At 46.1% G+C, this 21,823-nt stretch overlaps 1 protein-coding gene across 1 annotated transcript in view; it reads left to right on the forward strand.

Annotated features, from left to right (window-relative positions):
- The first annotated feature begins 1,180 nt into the window (after positions 1-1,180).
- The window catches only part of VAMP2 (vesicle associated membrane protein 2), a 54,243-nt gene continuing 33,600 nt past the window's right edge, over positions 1,181-21,823 (forward strand). Inside the window, exon 1 of the mRNA XM_021555754.3 lies at positions 1,181-1,403. Coding sequence (XP_021411429.1) covers positions 1,402-1,403 — 2 coding nt within the window. The 5' untranslated portion in view covers positions 1,181-1,401. The remainder of the gene's footprint in view (positions 1,404-21,823) is intronic.

The following is a 21,823-nucleotide window of genomic DNA, read 5'->3' on the forward strand; positions in this document are numbered from 1 at the left end:
CATGCAGACAATTGGCTCCAGCAGAAGAGACAGAATGCAGTGGCAGGAGGTATGAGGAGTCTTTAATGCAGTGAACAAGCTCTCAGGCAGCAGAAGAGAAGGGAGAGGTTCCTGTGAGTGTCACTCTGAGGAGTTCCATACTTCCCCAGAGAGCTGGATCCCTTCAGAGCTGACAGCCCATGGCTTACATCTGAGCCAGGCTGTGATAACACCTGAGCCCAGATCTGGGCAGGAGCTGGGTGTCCTGGTGTCTGGGCTGTGGGTGCTGTCACATTCCCTGGCTACATTCTGCATGAAAATACTCAGCTGGCTGATAACAAGCTAAGAAATTTGCATTGATGCCTTCCTCACTCCCAGTAACTGGGGTGCTTTTGCCTATTGCTTTGAGGAACAATTCACCTTTTCTTAGATTTCCACATCAGAAAGCACAGATTTGATCTGATGACACTGTTGCACTTTATTCCCAACAGGCACCCCAAGATTTGAGGTCTAGGTACCTAGCAAAGCTTGCTAGGTACTTGCCTTACCCAAATACCTGGTTGGAAAGGCCAGGGCTGGCTGCCACTGACACCCATGGAAAATTAGTGAAGGCAGTGACAGGTGAAGCATCTTTTCACAAATGAACAAGGTATCATTGGGGCAGCAGTGTTAAATACCACTTCTTAAAAAACCACGCAGACTTTCTTATTCCTTCACCTCTGTTCAGAGTACGTGAAGGCCTTGGTTTGCATGCAGAGGAAGACGTGCTGTTGCAGAGTTTCAGTTCTGCACAGGGGAATGGGGCACGCAGGGGGGTGCTGATATTCACGGAGGGTGAGGCTGGATGCCTGGATTGAGGGCGAATGTGAGGTGACATCTAAACCAGAAGCAAGGGCTGTACTTCCTCTGAGACATAACCTTTCCAGAATCAGTGCTTGATCTGGTAGCTTATCTGTCTCTGGATTTGCTCCGTGGGTTTTCATCCACAAGTGGATGAAACGACACGCACGGCAGCGTGGGATCGAACGGCAGCACCTTCCGTCATTCTCCTCCTTTAAAAAACGTTTCTTCCTAGCGAGGAGGGGCAGCAGGAAGGTTGTTAAGGCAACACCCCGCGGCTCCCCCCTGGCCCGCAGGTGCCGGCCGAGCGAGCGCTGCGGTGGCCGCGCCCAGCGCGGGGCCCGGCGCTGCCCCCGCGGGCTCGGGGCGCTCCGCGGCCGGGAGGGCGTGCAGGGCGCTCCGAGCCTCGCCTCGGCTCCCAGCCGCTGATGCGAGGCGCAGGCATGCTCAGTAGCCGGTGCCTACCCCTCCTCTCCCAACAACAGTGCCTGCAACAGTAGGAGCCGGCTGGCAGCGGGCGCGGAGCCGAAAGCCATCTTTGCTGGAGAGGGAGCCGGCGCGGCCGCTCGCCCCCCGCTCGCCATGTGAGTACCGGAGGGCTGCGGAGCACCTGCGGCTCTCGGGGGCCCTTGTGCCGCGGGGGGGGGCACGGGCACGGGGGCGGGCGCGGCTGCCAGGGCGGGGGCTCGGCAGGAGCCGGAGCTGCGGCAGCACCGCCCGTCGGACCCGCTGCCGCACCTGAGCGCACGGGTGGGCTCCCGCCGTGTTTATCCAGCGGCCCGGGGGTTACCGACACGTCTCTAGTCGGATTCGTGCTGAAAAGGGAAGGCTGGGCCAAGATCTTCAACAGGTTCGAGTCAGGGTGGTTCAATTGCATGAGTCACCCAGCGCTGCTGCTCCACGGCAAGCGGGTCCTGTTTGTTTTCCGTGTTTAATGAAATGTTCTCTCGCAGACGGTGGCTGTCTGATCAGTCCAGCCTCACCTTCTCCGGTGCCAATGGCTTCCTGTCAGCAGTGCTTGATAATAATCTGTTCCTTCTTGTTCCCATCTCTCCAAATACCTGCTCCGAGTTTTTTACATGGAGCATTAATGGAAGCATTAACATTCCCTGCTAGGCAGCGATGAACCCCCAAAGTCCATTCCGAAACCAAGAGTGTGCTGAGGTAAATAGGAATTGATCAGACCCTTCTTCATTCACAAAAGGATTCAGGCAGCTGAATGCATCATTTTACTATTGCCTCAATTCATTGCTCATTCCCGGTGACCCTTAAGGGAGAGCCCGGGGAGATGTCTGAGACAGTCATTTGTGCTGGTACTGGGTGATCCTGTAAGAACTGGAGCTTGGTTGATTCAGAGAACATGAGCAGTGCAGACTGTCTTGGAAATCTGTGAATAAATTGCTTTAAAAATATTTCCAATAACCAACTGTTCCTCAGGAGGCATTTTCAAAATAGAGTCTGCAATCACATATTAGCTTTTGTCTTTAATGCTGTTTCCTATATAGTATCTCAGACAAGAAGCTTTTGTTCGTGCTGTCCAAAATATTTCTAAAGCAAGGAACTCCTTGGAATTCAAAAAGGCAACTTTCTAATAGAAGATTCCTTATGCAAACACCAAAGCCTGTCAGTTAAAGGCAGTTCATTGTAGGCTCCTGTTGCCTAGCTGTGTTTCTGTTGAGCCAGATGATGACATCAAACACTTCTCTTTGTACGTGAGCTGTTCTTCAATGATTAATATATGAGTTTGCTGCTGCAGTTCTACACAATCGGAGCTGTTCTGACACTAAGCAATAATCAGATGATGTTTAACTTAACCCATGTGTGTTTCAGTCTTGGTGTATGTAGGTTTTCATGAAGTAGAAAGGGTGATACTGATATAACTTGGTCATACTTCTTCTGTAGGGCTTTACATCAGTCTGCTGACAAAAATTAGAGGAAAATGGGAGAGCAGTTTTTGTCTAATTTAGCCAAATGGACATGGAGTTTGATAATCGAAAGAAAATCAAGACAAACCACCTTGTCTTTGGCAGTGTCAGTTGGCTTCTGTTTCACTGCCAGATGTTGTAATGAAACCTTTCCTTTGAACAACTCCATGGATGTCTTGTCCCAGCAGCTGCTGAGCTGCTGCTGAAGCGCAGAGGTGAGTGTGGGTGAGCTCCTGCCCTGCAGCAGCAGCTGGATTTGCCTGGCTGTCAGAGCCAGCTGCTGGTGAGCACCAGATGCTCTCTGGAGGTTCCTTCTCCTGCTGTGCCACCTGTGGGAGTGCTGGGCTCATCCTCTGCCTGTCCAGACCTGCACTGACACTCAGGGTGCTGTGACTTCACTGCTGGGATGAAGATCTGCCCTGGGCCAGGTGCCAGCCCCACCCATCCCCGGGTGCTGTCCCCTGCAGCAGCTTGCAGGGTTTGCTCAGGGAAGGGTACAGGGTATTCCCAGAATACCAAGGTATTCCCAGAATACTTTCCCAATTTCCAGCTTAGGAAAAGGTCTCCAGCTTGGGGAGTGTCTGAACCTCAGGAGAGTTCTCAGTATTTCATGTCTCCTGTGGGCTTTGTTCTCTCGTAAGGTGTCCAGGTGCTCAGTTTGTAGTGTCCTGGGTGAGGAGCTCTGCAGTTGGACCATACAGCGTGTGGAAGCAGCTCCCTGTTGGTTTGGGCTGACCTGGAGCAGGTTCTGCCTGATCTCACTCTTGTAGTGAAAACCAGAGAACAGTGTTCCTTATTCACCATGTTTTCTGTGACCCATGGTCGTGTATCACCCCAGCAGACCCGTATGATCCACATCAGGTGGGAATCTGTCCCCGTGGCCTCTCACAGTGAGCACAACCCTGGGCAGGTGAGATCCATTCTGGAAACAGAACTTTTGCCTTTACGCAGGCAGAGGAGGGGAAGCTGTAACATCAAAAGGCTGAATGAAAGGAGAAGGACATAAAAGGTATTTAAAGCAAGAACAGAGAAAGATTAGACCTGCCAGCAGAGCTGGGAGAGATTTTCCAGGTGTGAGGAAGAGCATACAACATACAAACTCATTTGGAGGAGATGTGAGAAGCAGTGAAGGACAAAATGGTGCTCAGAGTTGAGTTGCTCCTGAGCTTTGTTCCTTGCTGGAAAACAGGCCAAGAGCAGCAGGTGAAGTGGTGGTTTTGTCTGGTTTACAATGGTCACAGCTCAGTGGCTAATTCCATACAATAGCAGCTCAAGGCATCATGTCATCTGCTGTCCAGCCAGCTCAGTGGCCAGGCTGCAGGGTGCCTCTGCATCAATCCAGGACCAAGGGCTCCACTGCAGGGACACCTTCTGTGAGACACCAGCAAAGCACCTGGCTGCCCCCAGGGCAAAATCCAATCCATTCCCCAGGCAGCAGCTAGAGCTTCTTAAAACAATTGTCCTTGTGCCTGTTTTAAAGCAGCAAGGAGGTGATGGGTGGGATTAAAAGGTTCCAGCAGTAGCAGTGAGTCTGTTCTGGCTGAATGCCTGTTCAGTTTCCCTGAGAAGAATGTCGTGACTATTGTCTCCTGTTGTTTGTGGAGCAGTACTTAGGCCTGCTTTTGTGGGCATAATTTTATAAAACTTGTCAAAATCTCCCTGCCCCTTTCTTGTACTAATCAGCAAACTATTCAGTAGAATCCTCTCACAGTCCTGATCCACTGCTTGCAGGGAGTTCAGTGCCTTACAGAAGTGCATCCAGCCAGGGCATGGCCATGGGAAGTCCAACAAGCATGGAATGGAGGGATACTCGTTCAGAGAGGTGCAGTGTTCCACGCTGTGTCTGTGCTCCCTCAGGAATGTGCTCCACGAGAGCTCCACGGACCCATTGTGCAGGAAGATGGGAGTCCCTGGAGCTCTGGGGGTTTCATACCTGGCCAGCTGCCTCAGACCCAGGCAGCCAAGGTCAGGAGTGACATTTGCTGACATTCTGCCTCCTCCTGCAGCCAGCCAGAGGGACGATGGCTTGGGACTGGTTCACACAGCTGTGGCTGTGGAGCTGCTCTTCTCGTCTAAGGGATGTCCTGTTGCTTATAGTGAAAAGAACCAGGCTGTTCTCAGAGCAGCAGGGCTGTGTACATTGGAAAAGGATGCTGAGAAGTGGGAAGCACCCCATTTTCAGCACAGTTCTGGCCTGACCCGTGTGCTGGTTCTGAGGCTCGCAGCTCTTCGTAGGAGCCTTGAAGTCAGTGCATTAGGAGTAGGAGCTGCTGCTTAATCTGCATGTCTGGAGACATGACCAGGGGGATTCATGTGTTTTATTCATTGCTGGCTTCCGCTGACTTGCTCTCACGTGGCATCGTGCAGACCCAGATCAACTTCATGTACTGCAGGAGAAATAAATGCTCCCAGCTCACATGAAGTGTTATTCCTTATACACTCAACTTGCCATTTGAAGTAAGGGTGGCCCAAGTAGGTCATAAATCTTTTGGATATTTGGGTGATGAATGTTTGAAAGTGTAGAGATCAAACTGTGTGGTGTCTTGAAGGCCTCAGCCAAGGAAGTAATCTCAAAAAGGGAGCTGATGGGAAGGATATGTGACAAGTACAGGCAAAGTTTATGTGTCCTAATAAACATTCTTCCAAACAGGCTGATATGAAGTAGATGAAACCCAAACACATGTAGTTTGGAGGTCTCTTTCCTTGTGACTTAGCTCTCCTTCATTCTGCTGTGCATCACTGCAGCTTGTTCCCCTTGACTCCCAGCATTTCCATTGATGGTTCAGCTGTGAGGTGACTCACAGGATACTGAGAGTGGCTGCAGCAGCACATGAATTGGTCTGGCAAAGGAACACTTCTCCTTCTTCAGGAACTATTTCCATAATTAATGTCTTCCTGAAGAATCAGTGATCAGGCTGTAAAGCAGCAGGCAAAGCCATGTTTGTGTGCAGGAGTGTAGAGAATGTTCCTGGGGGGAGGATGGACAGGCAGGGCTGAGGGGAGGGGAAAAATGGATCCAGTGTTCTCTCTCTCCTCTTGACTGCCACTGGGCTTTCTACCAAGCAGCCACGTCCAGGGAGAAAGGGTGGAAAGTGGGAAAAGAGAGAGCAACCAGTCCAACAAACTCTCAGCTCTGTGCATTCGAGTCCTTAATCACCAGACAAAGAAATCAGAAATTCTGAACACCAACATGCTCCTCTGCCACCGTTTGTGGGGTGCAGACCCCATGGAAGTCGGGAATTGCTTCCTGACAGCCTCAGCCAGATGTTCCCAGCTCCAGCAGGAGCAGCACAGGCGGGCAGCAGTAAGCTCAGGCTGACCAAACTGTTTGTTTTAAGCAATTGCAACTCAGAGAGAGAACATTCTCTCTCCTACGTCACTCGGCACCCTCTGCTGTCGTTATTCATGGCCATTACCTCCAATTAACCAGGCCGGGTTTCTGTAATGATGCAATTCCCTTTTTCCTGTGTCTGTGGTTGAGCACTCTCAACCCTTTTGCATTATTCACTGCAGAAGCATCAAGTGATTGCAAGGGGGTGTTTTTTTAACTGCTCAGCTATGACAACCTCTTGTTTTTTCAGTGTAAATTACTGAGTAACTCATTGAAATAGAGCTGTCTGTACCTTTGCAAGTGTTCTGTTGGTTGCAGTTGTATTGCTGCTTCTGTACTGGGTGATATAATTAGAATGGGAGTTTCTGACCAAATAATCTGAATTAGGTGATCCAGTTCCTTGATCTTTTTGGATGAAAAATTTAATAAGTAAAATAAAAATATTTATATTTCAGAATAAATGAGAGAAAAATTTAATATTTAATGTGTTTTAACTTACACCTGGACTCAGTATCACAGCATTAAAATAGAACTCTTCTGGAAAGTAGATATTCCTCTATGGTCACCTTTTAGAAGATAAACCCCATAAGGAGTTCTGTTTTGTTTAGTTTGATTTTTTTAAAGCACATTCTCATCTTTTTCATCTCTCTCACTGCATTGTAGCACACTTCCTGTGAGCCAGTAGATGTATGGAAATGGTTTCCAGTATGTGGTCACTGCATGTTTGGAAGCAGCAGAGAGCTGAAAGTTTGTGTTTGTGGGGGGTCTGTGCTGTGACTTCACTGGAGGTTTCATTATTCTGAAACCTGCTGAAACCACACAGAATTGCAACAACCTTTGCAAGCAGCTGCAGACAGAACCAGAGCTGCTGGGTGCTGGGAACATCCCAGAGGCTGTGATGGGTCCTGTCCCATCCAATGGTCTCCCTGTGCTGGAGTCTGAGTAGGCAAAAACTGTCCACAGAGTTTCCAAAACTCCTTGTGTGATCTGGAAAAGAGTTGAAGAGAAGAAACACACAGTGATAAGTGTTGAATTGAACTCTTCTTAGTGCTTGGTACTGGATAGGTGCTGGTTTTCTTTTAAGATGCTTACACAAGATCCAGCTTGGAATTTATATGTAGAAATTTTAAATTTTAATTGGTAATTGAAATTTGAAAAGTGACCAGTATTAAAATGCAGTCATTGTAGCAAAAGTGTTTTTTCTTATTTCCTATTCTGGAAAATGTTGTTGTTATGAAATTATCAAAACATTTCTTTGCATTCTAGGAAATGAAGTTGGAAAATTTGGTTTGAAGTAACTTCTTGAAGGACTTCTTGCAGTGCCTGTGTTGAGGAGAGATGTTTTGAAAATTGTTTTGGGAGCTAATAAAAGATCTGACTGGATGGTGTCCTGAGCAAGTCCATCTAATGGGCTCTGCTTTGAACAGATGGTTGCACATAATCTCCAGAGGTTGCTTCCAACCTCATTGCTTCTCTGGTTCTGTTTGAAAAGGTCAGTCATAATTGAGTGTGTTGGAGTTAATTAAACTAACATTTGGCTGTTTCCCAAACATTCAAGATCTTGACGTTTCATCCATGATAACTTTAATTTTCAACCCATTGGCAGTGGATGCCACAGAGATACCTCTGATAGAATGGGAAAACAGATGGTGTTCAGGAAGGGAGGGAATCTAGGAGCTTGGAAAAATGCAGATCACTGGAATGTATTATTAAATTTGTCTCGAATGCAGAAGTTTGTGTTCTTCCCACAGAGAACAAAACCCAGATTCTCTGCAAGTGAATTCTCACCTTTCATCTGCAGTGCAGGCTTCTCCAGCTGGGTGTCAGCTCCCAGCTCTCTACAAGTGTCTCACAAGTCCCTGAGAGTCAGGGAAAGCCATCGTGCTGTTCCCCTGTAAGTGCTGCCCCAGCAGGGCAGAGGGACCTGTTTAATAGAACCAAAGGTGTTTATAGCGAGTGGGAGCGTCCAGGCCCACACTGGAGGGGAAGGAGATCTCCCTGCCTGAGCAAGGAGAGGGGTCCTCACAGCAGGCAGGGAGTGGTGCTGGCCAGGGCAGGAGCTGATGCCTTGGGGTGGCTCCCTGGAACAGGGGCTGGGCAGAGTTGGAGAATAAGGTGGGTATTTATTGACTGGGCAGTCACAGACTCCCAAGCTACACCCAAGGTGGACGATGGGCACCAGTTTTTCAGACAACTGTAAGTTTGTAAGTCGTTTACCCCCAGTTTGCTCCCTTCAATTCACTTTTGTTTGTACTTTTTGGGGCCCGAGGCTGTGGGGTGTCCTTGGATCTCAGGCCCAGAGGGATTTATTGTCTGACCAAAATGTGAAGACAGTAGCAAACACTCTGTATGAAGTTTGGAGTTGTGCACTGATGCAGTACACATCTGAAAATCTGAAAAATATGAAAAATGAAAACTTAAGGTATCATCAGAAGCTGGATGGATCCCTAGCTCAGTTCCTTCCCTGCCTCTCCAGATCTCCTTCCTCATTCTAGATTCTGTATGCCTCTAGAGGAGGTGAGCAGTGAGTTTCCCATGCAAACTGCATTTCTTGGTGGAATCAGTCTCTGAACCTTCACAGCGAGTGATCACCCCAAGTACTCAGCTCTGCTGGAGCCTGGAGCCTGTGAGAGGACAGGTGTGCATCCATGCAGGAAAAGTTTTGGGAGCTGGCAGCCCTGGCTTCTCAGCATGCCCCTGCACACACAGAAGGTCAGGGGTGCTGCAGGCTGGGCTGGTGTGATGTGCTCAGGAGGCCCTGGATCGTGTGATGTGTCAGCATTTTAGAAATGTAAGGATACTGATAAAGCTTTCCTAGAAATTACGAAAATCATTAATTGTCCCTAAACCCACTGACCTCCTCCTCTGCTTCAGGAGGTCGGTGGGTAGAAATTGCATTTGTTCATTTGAATTCACATACAAAAATAGCTCCTGTCTATCTGCTAGTGACTGGCCCTGTGCAGGGCCTTAATCACAGTGTGCTGCAGCAAGGCAGAGGGCACTGCTGGAAAGCACAACCTGCTCTGCTGGCCCCCACCAGCTGGGGCACAGACTAATGTATGGCTCAGTGTTTTGTACATTATTTTGGAATTTAGAGAGGGATTCTAAGCCTGTGCATTCCTTATTGCTGTCAGTGATCCTGAGCAACACTAAAAGAAGAGACAAAACTTTCTCATCCCCTCTCCCCCTCACTCTTTTTAGGCTGACTTGTGGGAAATCTTTCTGAACTGCAGCTGGGTTTGCTGATAGCTCTGACAGATTCCCTTCACATATCCAGCAGCATCCACTTGCAGTGTGTGCACAGAGACAGCACCTGCAGCCAGCACCTGCCTCCTGTGCTCACACTTCAGCTGGGAAAGGGGAAGGGAAGCAAAGGAACAAAGGGCTTTCATCAATAGCAGCAAAAACACCCCGAGGGCACTGAGTGCCCGAGCAGCCCTCCAGGAGGCTCTGGGCATTGGGTTGTGTTTGCACCTCAGAGGGTGACTGGGCTTTGGTGATGGCCTCTGTCCCACTGGCTCACCCGAGGGTTTGCAGGCAGAATTTGCAGAGCTGGTGTCAGAGCTGTGCTGGGAGCCCTGCTGCTGATTGGCACTGGGACAGCTCCCTTGGGAGTGGGCACTGCCAGGGTGAATCAGCAATACCCTCCTGGAGCACTGACAGCCCGGGTATCCCAAGTGTTTAGCAGAGATCCCACCAGGCTACAAAAGTCTGCTGTGAAATGTTTGACTTCTTCTTTCCAGCAGGGAGCTGTACAGTCATTCCTGACAGCTCAGCTGGTCTCCCACACACATGCGAGGATCACACAATGACATCTTTCAGCAACTTTGTTTACTAGATGATACAAATACAAAAATATTTCAAGTCACTTAACCTGATGCTTTTTTCTTTGCATTGAACATTTTAGTCAGGGGGAGGGAATGGCAAGGCAGAATGTGCCCCACACGTCTTGACATGCTGACAGGAATCACATTTTTCACGTCAGTCTCTGTTGCTTCATGTACATGAAGTGATGTATTCCCTTGTATTTCACCTCTGGGACTGGTCTGTGGCTTCAGCAGCAGGAATGTTAAAGCCCAGACCTTTCCATCAGCGTGCTCATTGCCCGTGCAGTGACAAGCACTTCTGTGGGCTTGACTCTAGGGGAGAAGGAGCAGATTTGATTAAGTTCTGTGCAGACTGAGATGTCTTAGCAGCTGAACAATCTCCTGACAGAAATCACAGCTGACAGGTGCTTTTCTTGTTTAACCCCCACCTGGCAAAGCCAGTTATGCACTCTGCAAGTTGGTGTTTTCCTTGTTGCTGGCTCCCAGAGCTGTTTGCTGCTCCTTCACCAGCTCAGCTTTGGAAATAGAGCCTGTTGAGTCCTGCTCTGCCTCTGCCAGCCCTTCCTGTGCAGGAGCTGCCTGCATGGTGAAACCTGTCATGCAGAAAGAAGCACTTGGAGTAAAACATAACAACTCGAGTCAAACAGGAAATATTTGGGCAGAAGGAAGCACAGCTCTGAGTGTCTCTGTGTGTGTATGAATCAAGAGAGGGCCTGCACCTTGGGGAGGGAATCAGGGACTGCACGGAGCAGAGCTCCTCTCCAGAACCCCTGCTCCTGTGTGCTGGCAGTGACCCAGGGCCACCAGGATTCCTCACGGTGCTCTTGGAGGAGTCTGCAGGTCTTGAGTCAAGTGAAAGGACTCCAGCAATCCCACATTTGGCAGCACTGAGTGGTTGCAAGTGTTCAATCCTCTCAGGAGATGAAGTGCTATGCAGCACAGGGGGAACAGAAGGTCACAGCTGGGTGGGAAGGTAAATCCAAAGTGCTCAGAGGCAGCAGGGCTGCTGGCTGGATCAGGCTCAGCTCAGAGCCAAGTCATTCTGTCCAAGGTGCTTTCCCTCGGAGGTGCTGCAGGGGCATTGCACAGTGTGAAGGGAAACATTAAAAAAAGGAGCAGAGGGTAGTTTAGAAGGTAACTCCCAACGAATTAAGCATTACTTCCTTTGCTGAGTGAACGTGAAAAATCCTCACATATTGCAAAATATGAAACATTTAACAAAACCTAAACAGCGACTGGCCAAATGTTCGTTTAATTTAAAACTTCACTTTTATTTTTCTGTCCTTTGGTGCTGGTGCTTGTCTCTGGGTCTGTTCTAGTGCTTCTTTGTTTACAGCAAAGGCAGCTGTTTCCTCAAAGTGAAGCACAGTATTTGTGCTTCACTGTTTGGGTACATGTAACCATATGTAAAACTCCTCTAGTGGAAAGGATTTTTCGCAGGGGCTTACATTTATTTCTCTTGTCTTTGTTTTGCTTCGAAACTGATTGTGCAGGTTGCTGTTGGGATTTTTCAGGTAAATGATGAAGGACAAACAACAGAAACTCATCCAACAGCCTGCCAGGGGTGACAGGAGACAGGATTGCAGTAATTCCTTTGTGTTGTCAGATGAACAGTGGGAATCCCTTTGCTCTGAGCTACAATTTCCTTTAATTTGGTCAAAGTAGAATGATCTGCATTTATTCTTCTTGGCTGTCTCTTTGAGAGAATAAACCAGGCAAACTCTGCTCATTCTTTCATAACGGAACAGACTGGATGTGGGCTGGGGTCAGAATAAAATTAATTTTGAATATGTGGGGAGTTGAGGTGAGGGCCTCGACCCTTTCTGACAGAATTTTGAATTTCTGAAAAGCCTTTGCATTTTCTGTTCTGACAAGCTCCAACCTGGCAAACCCTTTTTTCGGGAGCAGCACAGAAAAGTGAGAATTATCATGATGGACAAGGCTTCTTTTACTTTGACCTCACATCCCAGATGAGAGCCCCATGTGTGCCTCAGCACTGGAATGAGGCACGTGAGAGGTGCTGTGACCTCTCAGCAGGCCTAGCAGCACAATTCTCTCTCAGAATGGAGAGCTGGCATTCTAAGCAAAGCTTTATCTCTGTCCAAACGTCCTTCAGGAGCATCTGGGACTCTGGGTGTTCTGCTGTGGCCACTGGAGCCATCCTTGCCAGCCAGAGAGCTCCTGAGCAAAGGCTGTGTCTGCACTGGACACGGGTGAGGGTTTCTGCCCTGCTGCAATCAGGCAGGTCAATCTGTATTCAGGGGCTGTGCCTGGGCCATAACTCTGCTGTCCCTGCGTGTCCATCGGGCTGCAGCAGGGCAGGAGCACAGGCTCTGGGGACAGCAGAGCTGCTGCTCTTCTCTTGGGCTGCAGCCACGGAGGGGCTGAGTGAGGAGCCAGCAAGGACACAGTGCCTGGGATGCCCAGAGATCACTCTGCCTCTCTGCTGTGCAGAGAATGAAATTACTGCTGTCTCTGCCTTCTGTCTGCAGAACAGAACAAAGGGAAGAAGGGAAAAAAAGAAAAAGACTCAAGGACTTTGTTTGGTCATCTTTGATTATTAAACCATTGCCCAAGTGGTGGGGGCTTGTTTGGAACTGGGAACTCCTTATAGGCACTGCCATAACCAAGGCAGGGTTCTTCTTGAGAAGCCTTTACTTTTCCTTAAAGCATCTGCTTTACTTTACTTGTGGTGTATTTTGTATTTCTAAATATCTGTGTAATTTTTTTTTTTAACATAGATTTTACATAGAACTTGCTCTTGGGCGTGTCCAGATAAATGCTCAGGGTGCACAGCTCACAGATCACAAAGACAAGTTGACCTTACAAGGATTAAGAGAAGGTATTAATACTCCACAAGAAGTGTGAGACTTTAGGTGAGAAGATATTCAGCACAGGAACAAACACCTTTGCCCAGAAGCGTGCAGATTTTTTTTTTTCAAATGCTGCTATTTATAATGACAGTTGCTTTGTGCAAATGTGTATAAAGAAAGCTCAATTCAGAACTTTCCATGATTCTGTGCAAGAGCTATTTTACATATGAGCATTATGATTTCAGGCATGTTCTGTTTGACAATTCAGTGTTTAGTTTTTTCTTTAGAAATAAAGCCCTGAGAGGCTGATATTTTTTCTTTGTATATGCATTAGATGGCTTGTTTTGGGACAGGCAATTTGTTTTGTTTGTTGTTCAGAATATCTACAATGGAGCAGTTACTTGGCAAATTTAAATGCTGCGATTTAACATTTTGGTTTGGGGCCTCATCTCCAGTCCACTGGGGTGGTTCTGGCCCCAGTCTGGGGGTCTGGCTTTGCTGAGTTCTTGTTTCTTGTCAGGAGCACTTGGCTGCATCCAGGATGTGCTGCTGCTGCTCACCCTCCCCATGGGGAGGTGTCATTAGTGGCACATCTAATGGCAACAAACCAGGAACAATTATTTTAATTGGTGCCTACAGCATCAGAGAAATGGAGAGTTTATTTCACGGAAGGACAGTGGGTGGTCCCTGGCTGCACAGGAACTGGTCCTGTTCATAGAAGAAGAAAATCCTGGGCTGTACAGTACCATACTCTGTGGAAGAGGATGCATCCAGCATCTTTCTCTTTCCTTCTTGTCCCCAGTCTGTCATGCACATGGAAGTAAAGCAAATTGATTCTTGCAACACTGGCAACCTCAGCACTGCACATATTTACACAATACAAACTTTGACAAATGAACCAAAGGAGAATTAAGATCTCCTTGGAAATCTAAGGCAAATGTAGTGTATAGAATATATTTTCTGGATTATTTTCCTTCAGAATAAGAACTGTTGATCTATGACTGACCTTTGAGTATCTTTGCTCTCCTGTAACTATTTTGCCTCACAAAACCTCCTGTGGGGTGAATTTGCCGCAGCAGTGTGTACACAATGTGTGTCTTTTAGATTTTTCATCAGAGGCCACATCTTGTGTCATCAGGAATAAACTTGCCTGGCTTGGTTCTAATTTGAAGTTTGAGTTCTTAAATGTTCATAAATTAAAAAAAAAAATTAAAAAGGACAGGTAAAAATAAGCATCCTGCTGTGACATCTGAATGGAACAGAGCCTGTGGACTGGGGAAAATATCTTCTGACTAGAAAAGATCTTTGAAGAGAGAAAATAAATTCCCTATGGAAAGATCAAAGCATATGAAGGTAATGGATTGTGACAAGGTAAAAAACACCTGGAGAAAATAGTTCAAACATAAAAGAGGGGAATAGGAAGGAGTAGGGTTTTTTGTTGGAGATAAAGGGTAGTTAGATGGCTGGCTAAGTACTTGAGATTATATGTTGTAGCTAAAGGGTTATTAGTGGGAACTGGGACTTTTCCCTGTCTGGTGCAGCCTCCACTTCTGTGGTGTCAAAGTGACCTTGGAGCTGCAGTGCTGCACTCCTGCCCTGTTGCAGTGCTCTGTGCTCTGCGTGGTGGCTGCAGCCTGATGCTCCCTGCACTGCCAGCAGATCCTGTCAGACTGACAGGAGACTGGCAGAATTGTAATAACTCTAAAAAAGCCACTTTAATAGTCTGAGCAGGTCCTGCTAGGGTCAGAAACATTATGGAGCTTATCCCAGAGAGAAAGGCAGAAATCATCTGGTGAGCTAAGGAAATACTCATGGGTGAAGAGCTCTGGGGAAACCTTTTGTTCAGGTGGTGCCAGCAAGGATCAGCGGCGCTGCCGGAGGTGTCCAGGAGCCTCGTTCTGTGTCCCAGCCACAGAAACAGCAGCTGGAGCTGAGTAGCAAAGGCAGGTCTGCAGGATCTCCCTCTCAGTGGGAATCAGGCCTTTGCAGTGCCTCCAGAAGCTGAGATCAGTGACTTTGTCCAAGGCTGGGCTGAGCTTCTGGGGCCGAGCAGAGCTGCACCTCCCTGTCCCGTTTATATCCCATCCTTCCCTGAGCCTTGGCACAAAGCACCTGTGCCAGGGCTTGTGCCAGGCTTCACCTGCCCTAAATAAAATCCTGGATTTCCTGAGGCACTCTGCCACTCAGAGCCATCTGCAGGTGTTGCTGCTCGCCCCTCTGGTTTATTGCTCCAAACATTTGAGCATCCCCACGGGCCTGCTGTGTTCCCTTTATTGACAATCCTGTCTGAACAACACTCAGTGCCTCTTGGCAGCACCTGCTTGCCTCTGCCTTGGCTCAGTTTCTCATTTGCCTGTTCAGTTTTTAAGAAACAACCTGCCTCTCTTGTCTTTCTGTCTCTAGAAGTTTATTTTGATGAAGGATTTGTATAGTGACCGTAAGGAAGGCAAGTTTTTTTATGTGTGTCACCTCTGTGTCGATGAGCTGAGCAGTACTGGGTGCCCTTCATCAGCACAGCCCATTCAGTGCCTGGGCCGTGTGCTGGGCAGGGCTGTTGTTACCAGGTGGGGATAGAGGGAGATGAAGGCCCTGGAAAATCCTGCTCCCAGCCCTTCTCCTCATTAGTGCTGCCCGTGCTTTGTGGGTGCTCCTCTGCTCTTCTAAGTGCCTGGACTGATTTGTTGCTTCCAGCTCACAGGCAACTTGGAATGAAAAAAACTAACTAAGTTAAAAATAAAATTCTAAGCCTTTCTTTTGGTTAGACAGTTTTACTTTTAACTAGTGATTTTCCCTTGTTTTAAAGCAAGAGCAATCTCTCCTCCATTCCTATGACCAGAAGGAATTACATAAAGGAATAGATCTCAGTGGGTGCATGGTCCAGAAGGAATGGAGCAACATGAGTACAAAATTCAGCTGTTAATAGCAAAGCACTGCTATGTCCAATTCTCTTTAAGATCTTGTTTAGTTTGGCAAAGCATAAACAAACCCCAAGAAGTTATGGGAAGTAGAGGCAGCAAGGCTGGGTTGGATAGAACAAATGGTTTTGACGAGAGATGTTATTACTCTGGAAATGAGAAGTTAAGAGACCTTGAGCTGAATATTTGATATTCAGAATTCCTTGTGGTAGGATGCCAACAGAATTTCCAATGAGTGATTGGCCAGGGCCACAGGGGGACTGAGGAATATGTCAAGGACTCTTGCAGTATTGAGGCCTTTGCCAGCTCCCAGTGTGAGGCCATGCTGTTCCCACCTTTTCTAGGATGGGCTGTTGTAGTCCTTCCTGTGGCATGAAAAAATGGTGCATTTTGTTATGTCTGGCACTACTTTTTGCTTGTGGGTTTTTTTTTGTTTGGGGTTTTTTTTGTGGTTTTTTTTTTGTTTTGTTTTTGGGTTTTTTTGTTTGTTTTTTTTTTTTGTATAACCGTGCTATCTTATTTCACCCCTAAAACTTCAGTGTTCAACCCATAAGAGTTTTCAACCCTTCTTTTACCCCGGTGCACTTGTCCAGAGCAGCAGTCACAGTGGCAGCCTCTGTTCCTGCCAGGCCCAGAGCATCTGGAGCAAGGCAGTGCAGCGACTCCTCCTGCAGCTCTGCAGTTCCATAGCCCTGAGTGCTTTTCTTTTGGGTCACTTTCTGTCACTTCTACCATCAGTCATGTCTGGGGAGGTGTGAGGAGTGGGAGGTGACAGCACACACAGCACAGCTGTGGGAGGTATCATAAAATAAAAGGTGGGATAAATGCAAGAATTAGCTGTGGACATAATGAAAAATCATCATTGCCACCTCACATGGTTGTTCCACGGTGAGCAACGCATTTGGCCACCTCGACTTCTTCTCTTCTCATAGTTGGGATGAAAACACATGGGATTAGAAAGCAACAGAAACTCAGTTTTCATTTGGGGAAGGAAATAGAGAAGATTTGAATTATTAATGGCATATTTAAACATGACGGGTGCTGACACTTTCATCTCTTATTTTTACTGCCGTGGATTTTCTTCACATGCAGTGAGAGAATTTACACTACAGGAACTGTTAATGGTTTCATGCTTCCTACCCATTTTTAGCTGCCTAATTTATGGAAAGCCATTACTAGGTGAGTCACTGCTTTCACAGGATTAGTGTGGCTGAGATAGAGCTTTGGGTGTTCCTTTAATTTCCATATTTGCTTGAAAGGTACATCAGACCCACATTAAAACTGTTCTTGTTCAGTATAACAGGAGAGTTCAGAGTCTCTGCTCTCCTCGAGCATGTACAAATAGTGAGGAGATGCTCCCTGTCCCTACAAGGAGCTAAATAAACATAATAAATAAATGTGCATTCTAGATACCCTGAGTCAGGGTGGCTCATTGCTCAGAACTTGTGCCTAATTGGATGGGAATCAAGTAATTCCAAAGATTACAAACGAAGCAATACTGGGAATCTCACTATAAATCTCACTTTTAAGAGGGAATTGCAGAAGCACATTTACTTTCTGGTTGTTCTGGTTGAGAAATAGATATTCACAAGTTAAAAAATGTAACATGCAAGCCTGAGGGTGATGGATTTCCCCTCGTAATAAATGAACTGTGGGGTGAAACACATTTGGGCTGTCTGGATCAGGAATGTAACAGGAGAAAATGCAGTGTGTGAAATACCCAAGCACTGAATAAGGGGCAGATTTCATAGCCAATACTCTCTGCAATAAATAACTCCAAAATATTTGTTCCATTTAGTCAACAAACTCAGGCAGGCAGTAATAGATAAAATTTAAAGGAAATCTTGAACAGATTTTTTAAAGCTAATTTACTCATATGTAAACCTCTAAACTTGTTGCAAAAGGCACATGTTACTTATCTTTCACCCAAGTACGAGCTCTTAAAAATCACAAAGCTCTTCATAACAGTGCTTGAAGATTGGTGTTTTTGCTGGATAAATTCTGAGGCAGATCTTCAGCTGCTACAAAGAGAAATTACTCTGAAGCTCCAGATTTTCTTTTGTTTCTGATTAAAAAAACTAGAAAATAATTACAATTTAAATTAAATTATTTATTAAAAATAAATTAATTAAAATAAGTTAATTAAAAAATTTAAAAAATTAGCACTTTTTTCCCTAGGAATTTTAAAATGCTTAAGAGATTTTAAAAACCAAAGGAAACAAGTGCAGTAGTGACTGATGTGCATAAGGTTGGGAGACCATCAGTGATTAGTGGCTCATTAATGCTAAATTACAGAAACTAAACATGCATCATGTTCATCAGTTGGTCTTGTACATGTTTTCACGTGTACCCCCAAGTGTATGATTTTGAAAGAGTTTTTATAAACTGAATTCAAAATGAAACCCTTCAAACCTGTCATCAAGCTGATCACAGGAGCATGTGCTTGCCTCCCTGTTAACCAGCAAACGTTCTTTGGCTGCTCTTGTGCTGTGTCTGTGTGGAACTGGAGCTCCCTCGGCTGCTGTAAGAACCTCAAAGCACTTGGAATATTTCGAACTGAATTGTTCCATCGTGCTTTTCCAGCAGGACCTTTCTTAATGGAGATGTGTTTGGACCACACGTTCAGTGGCCATACATCTGGATTTTCAGGCAAGCATTTTTAATTTTCTTCTGAACCAAGATCAATACGAACATTTGTGGTGGCATCTTTTATTTGTACTTTCAAAACACCCCACATTTTTTATGTTGTTTCACTGGGGGCAGCTGAGTGACTGAATGCAGAAGGAAAGCAGAGCAGCAACATTCTGTGGAAGCTGAATGATTGCTGCTCATGTCTTACACCACTTCCACATCAAATGAGCAGTGTCCTCGCCTGGGTAGACATGAGGTGTAAAACTGAGGAACAAAAGCAGCAGCAGAGGCTAAAAAGAGATGCATGCAAGGGTTTAAAATGGTGCTTGCTTTGGCCAGCCTTCCCCAGGAGATGCAGTTTGTGTGATTGCCCTTCCTCCATCCTGCTGAACTCGATGGAGCGGCGAAAGCCTCAGAGGTGCAGAGTCCTGCAAGCTGAGGAACATCAGCAGCAGGTGGAGGTGAGGCCCAGGAGTGCTGCCAGCTGGGGACAGAGGGCAGGAGCAGCCCGGAGCCTCTCCAGCTGTGTGCAGCTGTGTGCAGCTGTGTGCAGCTGTGTGCAGCTGTGCTCAGCTCCCAGTGGGGCTGGTGCTCCCTGAGGGAGAGGCTGGAGCAGAGCTGGGGATGTGTGGGAATCTGTGCTATTGATGATTCCGAGAAATCATCAATACTTTGTAGAAAGTCTCTGTCTTTCAGCCCTGTTGCCAAAGCAGAAGCCATAATTGGTCTGTGCTGGTTTCCAGGTTGTTTATTCTGTTTATCTCTCACATGTTCTGCTGCCCTGCCCAGCTCTGTCCTGCAGGGCAGCGTGTGGGGCTCTGCCCTCAGTGGGATGTGACAAACATTAAATACCAGAAACTCCCTGGGCTGGATTTACAATAACGTGCCAATATCTGTCACCTACGTTGGACAGTGTGTCCCCAGCCTGAACCAACAGAAAAATGCCAACACCACAGTGAGACATGGAGGGCATGAAGAAGGAGAAAAAGGACAAGACACACCCAATTTCCTCCATCTTGTCCCTTTTGGACCCCTAATCTAGAATCCTAAAATTCTACTTTTGCACCCGTGCCACACTTAATTAATACTTATATCAAACACTCAGAGTTTGTAATTCATCCTGTAAGATTGCAAACTCTTTTGCATGGACAGAGATCACAGCCAGTGTCTCTGGGGGCTCTGTCCAGGGGGTTCCTGAGCCCTGCCAGGGTCCCAGACCTGCCAGGGCAGCCAGAGGGAAGCCCTGGGTTCCCACAGGGATGTGGCAGAAACTGCAGGAATTGCAGGTTAGCAAGTCTTGCAAGGTGGTAACAGGTGAGCTAAAGGTGCTTGGTGACCAGGGAGGGATGTGGCAGCTTTGGATATGAAGCCAGGCTTCATTGGTTTAGTTCCTCGTGGAACAGTTCATAATACAACAACAAAAGTTGCTTTTTGCTGACAATTATAACATCATACAGCAGGGGATAAATGGAGTAATTGTCATTTTAGACCAGGAGAAGGGATAAGGTTCAGTATCAATAACAGCTCCTAGGGGACCCTAACCACAAAAAAAGGCAGAAATTGATGCAAAGTGAAGAAGTATGATAATATACCATGAGAGTTTGTTCTATAAATAAATAAGCCTGTGAATTGAGTATTTATCCTGCTTTGATGCATTTCATTTCCAAGCAAACCAACATAGAAATGAGAAACAAATGAAAATATTCTTTCCTTTTGGACTTTGGCTGTTGTCTCCAGTTGCACCAGAGGAAGCTGAAGGGGTGAGATGGAGCTGTACCCCACTGTTAAAAGCCCCTTGGACATTGCCTGATACACTTTGGAGTTGTGACAGTAATATTTTACTATAATTGCTTTCTTAAGGAGATGACAGGGTGCTGAAATTGCTGTCACTTTTTCTGCATGAGTTAAGCCAAAGATGTGTGATTCAGGCCTACTCACTGACAGAATGCTCTGAATTTACATGATTGGAATGTTCTTCAGATTAAAAGCAATTAATCAGGGCATTTCTCACCAGGAAAATGCCCGTGTCAGATTATCCCCTTTCCCTCTGTGATGGGAGGACAGTAATCCTACTGAATTCCAGCAAAATCCCTGAACTACCTGCACAAACCATCAGGTGGGGAGTTACATAAGGTCTGTAATTAATCCCTGATATAAAACTCTGCATGTTCAAGAGGGAAGGCTGAGTTAAAGTTCTTTCAAAACAAAACAAACACAAAAACCCCAAATCTAAAACAAACAAAACACCCCCCAAAAAACAAACCAACTGACCAAACAAACAAAACACCAAAACAGCAACAAAAAAACCCAGTACAAAGTGGTACTAGAACCTTCAGAAAAATAACCTTTTTCAGAAAATCAGGCCATTCAAATCTATTGAATCCCATGAAATGTTAGTAAAAATATTAATAAAAAGTGTTTGGCAAAAGGTGCCAGAAGGTTCTTTCTCATTCTGGTGCTGTTCAGGAAGGCTGTGTGTGGAAGCAAGCTGCAGGTTCTCTGGAGACTTGCCATAAAGGGTTGTTATGGGGTGTCAAAATACCAATAACCACTTCCAAACTGTTCTTTTATGCTGGTTTGAAGCTCCTGGAAGTATTGCTCTTAATCCACATAGGCACGGGGTGCATTGCAGCTGATTCTGCAGGGATGCATGTGAGTGCAACAAAATCATTGCAACTCTCAAGAATTTGCATTTGTTGTTAAAAAGCTGTGATGCTGTGCAATCACTTCTGATATTTCTAATAATTGTTCTACTATTTATGAGGTCCTGAGTCCTCAGGAGACTGACTGGGGGAAACCAGGGAATTTGGTTCAGCTTTGTGCAGAGGAGGTCAAGGCAGGATGCAAGAGAGGAGTGAGAAGCTGCAGAGTTGCTCCACTGCTAAAACGAGTTTGGATCCAATTTTTCTCCTCTTGTTTGTCCCCTGTGTGAGCACAGAGCAAAATATAATTTGCTTTACCCCTGCTTGGTTGGATGGTGGTGGTGAGACCGTGGGGATTATTACTGGAAAGGGAATGCTGCTCTTTTCACTCCTAAAGGATTCTGTTAGTGGTCAGTGACTAAATAAACAGTGTATGAGCAAAACAAAGCCTTTAAAATCATCAGCAATCCAGAAGGTGAGATTGTTAACAAAATTGCGTTTTTTTCTGCAGGTTATTGATTACATTTAATTTACTTGAATAACCTAGATGTAGCAGTGTGGAGAGATTAGCATAATCACCAAATGTATGCTTAATCTGAATTTCATTTAACAGCAATTGGTAAAAATAAAATTATTTCAGCTAGAAATTGATTTTTTTTCAAAGGAAGTGCAGCTTGGAACAGATACTAAGGCCAAAATGCCATTAAATCCTGATTTATTGTGTTGTGTAGATAGAGTGTTCCATGGTTTAGATTTTTATGCCACTGCAAGTTTTTTGAAATACAGCAGGGACTAGTGGGTTGATGTTCAATTTTTTAAAATTGAAATTTAGCCTTCATTTATCCATTTAAATTGATAACCCACTAATCGTGGATCATTATGGTTTTGGTTGCTAGACTGGAGAGTAATTTAATGTCTGA

Source organism: Lonchura striata, chromosome 10, assembly GCF_046129695.1.
Source record: "Lonchura striata isolate bLonStr1 chromosome 10, bLonStr1.mat, whole genome shotgun sequence".
Taxonomy (NCBI): domain Eukaryota; kingdom Metazoa; phylum Chordata; class Aves; order Passeriformes; family Estrildidae; genus Lonchura; species Lonchura striata.